At 35.5% G+C, this 11,089-nt stretch overlaps 2 protein-coding genes across 4 annotated transcripts in view; one reads left to right on the top strand and one right to left on the bottom strand.

Moving 5' to 3' along the window:
• The window catches only part of LOC127976198 (myelin and lymphocyte protein), a 42,597-nt gene extending 35,866 nt beyond the window's left edge, over window positions 1–6,731 (top strand). Inside the window, exons 1-4 of one of the 2 annotated variants that reach the window (XM_052580461.1) lie at window positions 2,993–3,152; window positions 5,402–5,569; window positions 5,909–6,046; window positions 6,262–6,731. In XM_052580461.1, coding sequence (XP_052436421.1) covers window positions 3,063–3,152; window positions 5,402–5,569; window positions 5,909–6,046; window positions 6,262–6,336 — 471 coding nt within the window. In that variant the 5' untranslated portion in view covers window positions 2,993–3,062 and the 3' untranslated portion in view covers window positions 6,337–6,731. Of the gene's footprint in view, window positions 1–2,992; window positions 3,153–5,401; window positions 5,570–5,908; window positions 6,047–6,261 lie in introns of those variants that run through there. The other variant, XM_052580462.1, reaches the window with a different exon arrangement.
• mrps5 (mitochondrial ribosomal protein S5) overlaps window positions 1–11,089 on the bottom strand; it is a 55,562-nt gene that overhangs the window by 31,332 nt on the left and 13,141 nt on the right. Inside the window, exons 8-11 of one of the 2 annotated variants that reach the window (XM_052580458.1) lie at window positions 10,978–11,035; window positions 10,090–10,152; window positions 8,850–8,986; window positions 7,479–7,983 (exon numbers count right to left, since the gene is read on the bottom strand). The exons of the other annotated variant lie outside the window; for it this stretch is intronic. Coding sequence (XP_052436418.1) covers window positions 7,759–7,983; window positions 8,850–8,986; window positions 10,090–10,152; window positions 10,978–11,035 — 483 coding nt within the window. The 3' untranslated portion in view covers window positions 7,479–7,758. Of the gene's footprint in view, window positions 1–7,478; window positions 7,984–8,849; window positions 8,987–10,089; window positions 10,153–10,977; window positions 11,036–11,089 lie in introns of those variants that run through there. 2 annotated transcript variants of the gene reach the window in all.

The raw sequence follows: 11,089 nt of genomic DNA, 5'->3' as shown, positions 1-11,089 counted from the left end.
GCTGTGCGTTCGTTTGTTCCAGGTATTTGGTGAATTGGTGTGGACACTAGTGGCCTCCACCAAAGTGGAACCAGCAAATCCTCAGGGCTGGGTCACGTTTGTGTCACTTTTCTGCTTCCTTATCACCACTCTCTGGTTCTTCATATTTATTACTGGCATAAACCAGAACAGCATCTGGCCTAGCTTGGTAAGAAACATAAGCTTGAGGTTTTACCATGTTTTTTGGTCATTGGAGAAAACCATGTCAGAGACAACCATGGTAATAAATACTATGTTAAGTCAGCCTGAGGATGGCACTGGGATAGTAATTGCTAGTACCACTACAGTACTTAGTTTGTTTTCTCAGACCAACATTTAACCATGTAGACCTAGACTATGATATTTTAATAATTATTTAATAATAATTATTTTACTGTTCCTGTAGCTCAAATGGTATAGCATTGCGCTATCATGCGCAAGGTTGAGGGTTCGATTCCCGGGAACACATGATAGGTAAAAATTGATAGCCTGAATCCACTGTAAGTCGCTTTGGATAAAGGCGTCTGCTAAATGCATAATTTGAATTTTTTTTATTTAATTTAAATTTAATAAGGGTATTACATAATGAAATACCCTGTACATGACATACACTTTAACTTCTGCTCTTTAGGATGTAGGATATCATTCCTTCAGTGTATTCTTTTATCTGAGTGCTGCAGTGCTTTTGGCTAATGTCACTATCGGAAAACAAGGATTGGATAAAGTGTACCAGCTAGACATTGCTGCCGTGGTAAGATGCATTTATCATAGTTAGTGACATGTTTTGCAAAATACTTATTAAGAACAATTTACACTGATCATCCTGTTTATAAAATAAATTTAAAAAAAAATCTAAGTTCTGTCAAGGGGATAGTTTATAAAAATATTTAAGGATTATGTCCAGGAGCACTAATAATTATTTCAGAAGTCCGGACTGTCTCCTGATGTCTGATTTGGTAGCTAAACCAAACCAGACATTTATACAGTTATAAACTCACACTCAGGCCTTCTGAGATGTAGATGTTTCTTAATCGGAAGAGATTTGGAGACATTTAATATTACATCATTTGCTTACCAACAGATCCTCTGCAAAAAACATCATAATACTACAGTCCGTCAGGTAAGACCAGAGCAAGAAACCATTTAGACATTTGAGACTCCACAAAACAAGTTGTAGCATGGGTATATTTGTAGCAATAGCCAACAATACATCCAAATTATCTTATTTCTATTATGCCAAAATCATTAGGATATTAAGTAAAGATCATCTACCATAAAGATATAAATGTTTTATTGCCATCATAAATTTCATAAATATATGAAAAATTTATTTTCCTTAGACTTTCCTCGTTCTTGTTTTATGTTTGTTTTCATTTTTTAAAACCCTGCATAGAGATCCACGTTTTTGCCTGCAAATTACAGAGTGTCACCCGGAATTTCATCCAAACTTACTGGTTTCCACATTGCAGTTAAAATACATTTTGTTTGGATCAAACATAAACAATGAGATTATTCTATGTGATTTAACTTTAAAGCATAGCATAAGGCTTGAATACATTTCATTTGTTTGCAGGTTATGGCATTTATTGTCACATTACTGTACTGGATCCTCTCTGCTCACCGATGGAAGTCCTCTTGAAGAATGTCTGAAGTCCAACTGAAAGCCACAAAAGCGAAACACTCATTCAAAAATCACTGCCAAACCCTAGATTAACCAAATAACGAACTACGGATCAACAGAGATTTTTACAAAAGCTGTGCAGAACAGATTTCATCTTATTGCACCATTTCTGTTGTTTGACATAACTAAGTGAACAGTTTTTTTTTTTTTTTTTCATTTTTGCAAGCAGCACATTAAATTTACCTCTTGTTGCTTGTTGTATTATGATTGTTGGATGCTGTTTTTAAAGACTTACCAGATGATGTCATTGTCTGTAAACCTGTAATAAAAGACTAAGTGATTAACTCCACAAAAACACCACCCTCGAACCAATAAACAGAGTATCAGAAACAGATCCTTACATTAATAGGCAGCTAACCATCAGAACTTCATGGAACTCATCTACTACTTTAACATCCACTTATCTCAAGCAACCAACCATGGGATCATTTTTGAGGAGTTGCTCAGTATGAAACTAGGAGAAGAGGTATGTTTGCAGTGCTTCCATATGGCCAAATAATTCCAGAGAATTCTGCAATAGATTAGAAGAGAAAATTAGATATTTTTGATAAGAAGATTTTGATGTGACATTCTGGTCTAATTTGATGCTTATGAGTTTTAGCTTGGTTTGAACTGTAAAAGCAAACGACAACATTGTACTGAAATTGTGTATCTGAAATGAGCCTTTTAAAAAATAAATCTATTTGAAATAATCTCTGTCTATTATTTGTGTACCTAAACTGAAACGAGCCTTTTAAATTTAAATCTATTTGACATAATCTCAGTCCATTATTTGAGTGTGTCAAACATGTTTGTCAGAAACAAAGTCAAAAGATGCAACTATATTTATCAAGAGTCATATTCCTACAATATGGACCTTGCCCATATTCTATACATGTTTACTTAAGGTTATATGCTGTCGACAATGTTCAAAACTATGCCCTTGAAGAGAGACGGGACACTCCTTCTCCTTACTGTTTCTATACACCTATAGAAATGCACCATACAAGGCTGAAACACTGCTACCCTATGCTACCCTATCTGTTTTTGACCCAAACTTAATTCACTGGGCAAACATCTTCCCCTCCACACACACTTGGTCAGTCGAGTGTGTCTGTGTATTTGCGAACACCTGAGCTGACCTGTCCTGTTGCCACACTGCACCAATACAAACAAACAAAGCCCTCGTTCCAGCTTCCCCAGCCACACACATATCCCGCTCAGTGATAGTGGAGCGGCCCGTTGCTCTCCTCACGGAGGGTGTGTCAATACGGAAGTTTTAGTAATGGAAGAACGGGTTTTTCTGGTCTCCACTGGACATTGAAAAGACGCGCCCTTGGCTCCGTTACTCCAGTCATTCCTAGAGGATAGCGGGAGCGCGACCATGGCAGCGGCCACGCAGCAGATGTCTAGTCTGCCCAGCGGACTCCGGGTCTTTTCCACTGTACCGGACATCCTCTACCTGCCAGAGCTGGTGCGTGAACGGAATATTTAATGCACAGAAATTACAATATTTTATTATAGTTTTATCTGGCTATTGTAAAATATCAGATTATTTTGGACATTTAAACAGTTTAAGACGATTTCAGAATCCTTATCTTCCTCCATTTATGTAGGAGATATGTGTGTATATATATATATATATATATATATATATATATATATATATATATATATATATATATATATATATATATATATATATATATATATATATATATATATATCCTTTTTTGCTTTCCTCCTATTTCCATTTTCCACTTCAGGAAAAAAAACTTATTATATATATAGAATTATTATATTATTATTATTTTATTAGTATTATTATTTATTTTAGTTTTTTTTTTTCCTGAAGTGGAAAATGGAAATAGGAGGAAAGCAAAAAAGGGCGAAAATAGCAAGACAATACAACAACACTTCACCTCTACGGCTTCTTTAAATCTAGCCTAAATCATTTGACAGAGGATAGGCTACTGTTTTATCAGAAAATAACGTTTTTGGTGTAAATATTTAGTTCAACAATAAATATGATACGTTATGTGTTTTCAAAACAGTATGTGTTTGTGTATGGTGGTTTAAACTCAGTTAGTTTGGTCTTGTCTATTTATAAGAGAGTGTAACGGTTGGAGAGAATAGCGTGGTTGTTTTACTCAAAAATATTTTACTTATTTTTTTTTTTTTACTATTGGACTTTTATTTGTATTAGAATATTTTTATACAGACTTGTACTTTTTTTTCTATTATTGGATGTAACTAAATGTGGGTTTGTGACAAGAGAGTTCTCAGTCCAGCACCTCCACAAACATTTGACACCAAGGTTAATGAGGGACACACGGGCTACAGTTCACCTAACTGTAACACACCTCACACGCTTGAATTAACCTGTAATGATGGATCAAAGAAGGGTGTTTGAAAGAAAGAGTTTGTTTTGTGGCTCTGGTTCTTGTCTGAACTCAGTATAGTAGCTTTGAAGGGCATGAATGTGAGCTCAGGTCATGTATCAGTCGTTCAAATGAAAGGCGAGATGAGTCTGTGTGTAAGAAGGATTAGTGGAACAGACAGAGAAAACAGAGTTTGCGTGCTTTTTTATCAGCTCCTCTCACTTCTTTGTTCGCCATTTAGACCCAGTATATTTGATAAACGTGTCTGATAATAATATGCCTCTATAAACGCACCTGGTCTTTTAACTCGGTCAGAAAAAAGTAGGATAAGTGTAGCTGCACACTATAATGAGTATATTGGGTGTGACAGAAGTTTCTAATGTTTCCTTTGCTGATATATGCATTTGTGGCTTATCATGATATTTTAATAATACCCATTTTTTTTGTGTATTTGATTCCTGTCGTGAGAGTAAATTAATCCATGGGTGTGTAAGAGAGAGAGAAATGCATGAATAATGTGTTATCGTAAGAGGAGTGTCGCATAGCATGCTGTTTACTGCGTCTGTGTTCATTTGATAATAGCTACACAGAGTTATGTCATAATCACGCCTAAGCATAATTTATTTAAAGAGATAAAAAAAAGTTACGAAACCTACCTAAACTAAATATAACAAAACTTAGGCTATATAGACTTTGTAAGAACTAGGCTAGGCTATATAGACTGTATTATTCATGTAATTTCTAATTATTTTATAATCTTTCGCTTTAAAAAGAACAACTGCAGAACAACAAAACGATCACTGCAACAATATATTTTTAAAGCTTACTACTGTATATTTAACCGTATCGCCAGTGGGCTACAAAAGTCGCTAGAGGACCAGTAGTGTTCATGGACAACGTTCAAAAATATCTAACCAATCGCTGAATGCGGCTACTGACCAATCAGAATCGAGTATTCCAGAGCGCAGTGTATTAAATTAGTAGGCCTGTATTTTTGTTATTTATTGTTGAGGAGCTGTTGCGTTGCGTATAGTATTCACAACAGCTCTTCGTCAATAAATAACATCATCACAGGCAACTTGAAACGTGTATAGGCCATATACACTTTAAGTAGCCTGTGATTATCTGTGCTGGCCTGGTGAGCTGTAATTATCTAGGAAGGTTTGCACTGCCTACAGACACTTTATGTGGAGTGAGTTTATCATTAACAGGTGTGTTAATAAGAATGGATGCATTAAACTACTAATTGTCTAAATTCAAAGGTCTAGTCTGGTTGTGGTTGGTTGCACTTGCATAAATTGCTATACTGAATTTGCATGGTGTGTTTGTGTTTTTCCCACAGGTTTTTGGAGGGCTAGTATGGATACTGGTGGCATCTACAAGTGTGGTACCGCCAAACCCTCTAGGATGGGTGATGTTTGTATCAATATTCTGCTTTGTGATGACCTTCCTCTGGCTCATCATCTTCGCCTGTGGAGGGCACAAAAACAGCAGTGCCTGGGCTACAGTGGTGAGCAGAGAGCAGGCTGGCCTATGGTGGCTCAGACTTCCCCACTTAAAGAATTCAGATGACAAAGATATGACTAAAACTGAAAGCCATTTTAGCCAAAAACAAACAAACAAACAAAAACCTACTACTAAAGCTAAATCAAAATTTGCTGTCAAAATGACCACTGCTACATAATGCATTATAATATGTTCTTAATATAATATTACATAATATAATATTATAATGCCTCATCATGTAGTAGTAGATGCTAAGTGAGTGTGAGTGCATGTATCTATACAGTCAAACCAAAAATTATTTTAGACAGACACCAGATATAATTTTTTATAATTTTGTGTGCAGGACTTCATTTACCACCTGATTGCTGTTGTGTTTTATCTGAGCGCCTCAGTGATCCTGGCATATATCACCGTACTCTTCAAAGATTTATCTTTAGTTTCACTTCCAGTCAAGTACTATAAAATCGACATTGCAGCTGTGGTAAGCACAAAAATTGTTTTATTGTTAACTGTTGATAATGAATGAATTATATCATGAAAAAATATAATTTTATTTTTAAAAAGCTCTTGAATTAATTATAATACTTAGTAAACCTAAAAATGAAGTAAAATGAGATTATTTTTTTATTTTATTTTTTATAGTTGTTTAAAACTCGAATGTATGGCTGAATTTTTACTGTCTCTCTCTCTCTTCAGGTGTTCTCGTATGTTACCACATTGCTTTACTTCATCCATTGCATCCTTTCTGCTGTGCGCTGGAAATCCTTCTAAATCAAAGAATCTAAGTAAAAGAAAAATAAATCTGACATAAATTGTTTAATAAATAGTAAATAAACAAAACCACTGGGGCTAAAATATGAATATCAGGGTTAAGCCCAAAGTGCCCTCTAATCAGAAACACAAAAGCAATAATGATGGATTAAACCCACTTATACTTTCCATACTGGATTATTCAAGCCTAATTACTTTTCTAATAATAATGCATTCTTATATTTGGGGGAAGGGAAACTTTTTGAAATGCTATCTTTACTTGATGTACAATGACACTCCGTGTATGTGTGGATGGAGAAATAATGTGGGTTTTTTACCTTTGTAAGAGATTAATACATTTTTGTATATTTACCATGAACAACACATTTTAATAAAAGAATATGAACGGGATACAATTCCTTGAATTCCCCTCCCTCTCTTGATGTATTGCCTGTATAAATATGACTATATAAATTATGCATATTCATAAGTAAATGTCAATCACATAATGAAGTTGACCATTTGATAGTGTGTAGATTACAGTATTCTGGCTTTTAAATGCTTGTATGTGAGAGACAAGCTTGTGACCGATGTATTTAACATAAAAGACACTTTAGAACTCGCATTTAGCGGAGCTATCTCGCTTTAAAAAATAAATTTAAAAAAATGACTAACACCAATGAAGATCTCAAATGGAGGCATTGATGATCTCAAACAAATGTAAAAAAAATACATAATAATAATAATAAAGTCCCGCCCATTTAACCAAACGCTCAAAAAACTCCCCTGAACACTGCTGTTTTTAACCATTATTTTGCACTTGCAAATGAATCGATCAAATGAGCCATACCAACTCTCTAAAATACAACATACCTAATACACAACATTTGCATTTACAGTAATCAATATATCAGCTGACTCAATTATAAAGCTATGACAGCTTTAAACATAAAAAAAAAATGACTGACCTGGTCATAGTTTATTTTTTTCACGACTGCAATCCAGTCAATGCTATTTTGCACGAGCTAAACTTGAAAGTGGCCTCTGTGTGATACTTCACCACACCATTGATCATAAACGGTGGACCATTTTCCTGCAACAATGTAAAATTATGCTGAAATTTGACTACGCCTTGAGCAAGATTAATGAGCTGACACTGAAAGTGGGTTTATTGTAGATTTATTTCCAATTATAAGTCATGTGTAGGTAAGTGAGAACAAAGTCTCTCTCCATACATTCACTTCCACACTCCTCTTTTTTGGGCTAGTGACATATAAACACTCATTTCTGGGGGTATGTAGCACTTCAGGACCTTTTAATGTGTTGTGAAATGGTAGTTTAACAGCATGGTTCCAATCCAAGCACAAGCCCCCAGCAAACGGTTGTCAGTTCTGCACTAGACAGTCAGCCTCAATACCGATTGGCTGGACGTTACCATTCAGATCACCAGATGGTCCTCTTAACCCCTGCCCACACTGATCTCTTAACACCCTGTGAGGCCTTCACATCAGCCCAGTGCAGACGCGTGTTGGGCACATCGTCCTCCACTTCAGGTTCCTTACGGGCACCAAGCTGCGGTCGTGCCACCACGATGGGTAGAGCGCCTTGTTCTCCCCTGAACTCCACAACATTCAGATGCTTCTTATCAGCGAGATTCTGATGAGTCTCCTGTAGAAAAAGAGGAGAAGAAGTCGGTTATAAGACTGAAAAATACACTGGCACAGTTAAGAGGGTCCTTAGTGTACTGTGACCATTCATACTTACAGGAATAGTTCACCCAAAAATGAAAATGTACTCTCCCTCAGGCCATCTAAGATGTAAATGAGTTTGTTTTGAACAGATTTTAATGTTTTAACATTACATTTCTCCAATTCTATTCAGATGAAGAAACCGACTCATCTACATCTCTGATGGCCTGAGGGTGAGTCAATTCTCATTTTTGGGTGTACTACCCCTTTAAGGTCCTAGTGAACAATAGATTATTCTTTAGTGAGGCCAAAGAGTGAGGATTCAGCAAACTGACACGATTTAGATTTAGACTGAATTCTTTCCAATTGTTCCTTAAAGGAGTTCCTGGATGTTTAAGTTTATTGGTCTTGGGACATTCACCAAAACCATCTATCTGATTTAAGTACCAGAATCAGGGATGGAGTATTACACAAATGTCATTTATGAAAGTTAAATCATGAATCTATTTGATTTAAGTCTGTTAAATATTAACATCAATATTACAAATTACAACAATACCAGGTACTCTCCAAGTAATTTCAGTAAGTAAATATTGCTGCAAGATATTAAGCAAATAATAATCAAAGAAATGGTTAAGACGTTTCATGATATTATTGTAATCTGATTAATACTAACCACATATAAACATTAAGACGTTTGACAGAAATGTGGTTCCAAGACTAACAGAAGATGTTGATTGTGAAATACAAAATACTTGGCAAGATCATGGTCACTTTATCAAATAAGCCCCTAAGATGTGTACAAAGACTGATCTGATTGGCTATTGATCTGTTGAAATCTCTCACCTGATTGGCCAGGCCGTGGAAGAGAGCCCTGGTTATGTTGAGGAGGTTAACTGAACCATCTACTTTAGCATACATATCCTCTATCCCAATCAGCTTACAGAGAGTGATTACTGCCCGATGACAACGCAGACCATATCCTGAAAGAAAGAAAAAAATCAGATCAAACAGAAGAGAGAAGGTGAAGGTCTTTTACATTTTTACTGTCACATTATTTTCTTCAGTGGAACACAACACCAGATATTGCCCATTCTCTTTGACTTTAAGTGTATTTTTTTTTGTCCAAGTCAACGGGAACCAAACTAGTCATACAGGTTTGGAAAAGCATGAGGGCGAGTAACCAAAATGGTTCATTTTAACTGCTGATAATATACAGAAATGCATTAAATCACACGGCACATTTTCATCTAATTTCAAACTAAAATAAAAAAAATAGAGTCAACAAACATTTTCATGGGTGAGATTAAGGTAAAAGAATAGATGTCCAGGGTAAGTGTGATCCACATTACATAACAATGTAGATCATGGTTCCCAGAGTTCCAGGTCCAATCATAACAGCTCCTGCCAGGTTTCATTACTCAGGTGTCAGTGGTGATACATGGACTCTGAGAATTTGAGTCCCATCAGAGCTGAACACAGAACTCAATTACCATCAGCCCCATCTCGAATCCGAACATCATAATGTCAGCTCTGATTTCAGGAATGAAACAAACCCTTCATGGCTCAATAGATGAAATCTATATGTGGGTACTGTTCTGGGATGCGTTTTCCAAAAGCATCATTTGCTAACCATATTCACAAGCTCCATCGAACTCTACTGCTAATGACGGGACTTGCAACCAGGGCTGCTATTTGGAAACGCACCCCTGGATATCAGGAAAACATTTGCTTGAAGAGTTTAATTGGCATATTGGTACTTTGTCAACACTGACATCAAACGTGCAGCATGTAGTCACTAAATTAGAATACTACCCAATAAAAAAAAAACAATCCACTGTGGGCACAAGAGACGTACACGACCACTAGATCTGAATAGCAAGTACACTAGTCCTAGATGATCCCACCAAAATCAAACAGAGTTGGGATGTGGTACGTGGATGTGCAAATGTACCCCTGCAAAATCTAATTTTAAGGTAATCGTATTGCAAAACATACATGATGAGCTCAGTAACATACTGGGCACGCAGATCTGTTATCAAGCAAACTGTGATTGTTCACACACATGCGAGGTTAAGCCACTTACCCTTGTTCTGTTTATTCATTCTGAGTGTGGTCCTTTTAAACTGCGACTCAATGTCATGATATACTGCACATGAGGGTAAAAAGATCATAATGATTAAAAATGAACAATAAATACAAGGAAGCTGCAAATTCAGTGTCATATAAAAAACTTTTCTACGTTTTTATTTATCGTCATCAGTTTTGAAAAGTGTGCTGCTGTGTTGTGGAAACATTGATACATTTCTTGCCGTATTCTTTGATAAATAGAAAGTAAAAAAAACAGCACTGATTTGAATTAAAAACCTTTTGTAAGAAAAATCTTTACTCTTACCTTTGATCTATTTAATGCATGCTTGCTGAATAGAAGTATTTAAATATATACATATAAATATATACATACACAGAATGTAATTTCAGCAAGTTGCGTAGGAAAAAGGGTTTGGGTGGTAAAAATTAAAAAATATATTTATTTTAGTATTTCCAAGTCAATGTACTGTACATCTCTGAAATAAATTAAAAACTTATTTTTGGTAATCAGAGGAACCATAATTTCTTCACATTTTTGTAAATTGGATTAAAATATTTAAATAAAACAGTAAAAAGCAAATAATAATATAAAAATGTTGCTTAATTTTATAATCACCAGCAAAATCAATGTGAATATTTTAATTAATTAATTAATATATATCACCCAGCCTTTAAAGAGCGCTCTCAAATATACAAATATCAAAACATGGAAATGATATATTATGTAAATAATTAATGCTGTAACAAGGTAGAATCCTTCTCTCAAACCGCACACAAAAGCACATGTATACATGTGAGATTTACGATGTCTGTTTGTTATATGATAGTCAGTGACGCACGTGTGTAACACTCGCACACGCGCAAAGAGTAGTAAGTGACTCACTGGTGTGGTTGTTGTATCTCTCAATGTAGTAGAGATAATGCATGGCTCGGTTTTTTGCCTGTAAAACAAAGCAGCATGTTTAATGTCAAGATGATTTCACTGTAACCTGATC

The sequence above is a fragment of the Carassius gibelio genome, chromosome B17 (genome assembly GCF_023724105.1).
Source record: "Carassius gibelio isolate Cgi1373 ecotype wild population from Czech Republic chromosome B17, carGib1.2-hapl.c, whole genome shotgun sequence".
In the NCBI taxonomy this organism is placed as follows: Eukaryota; Metazoa; Chordata; class Actinopteri; order Cypriniformes; family Cyprinidae; genus Carassius; species Carassius gibelio.
This window is presented reverse-complemented; position numbering and strand designations above follow the sequence as displayed.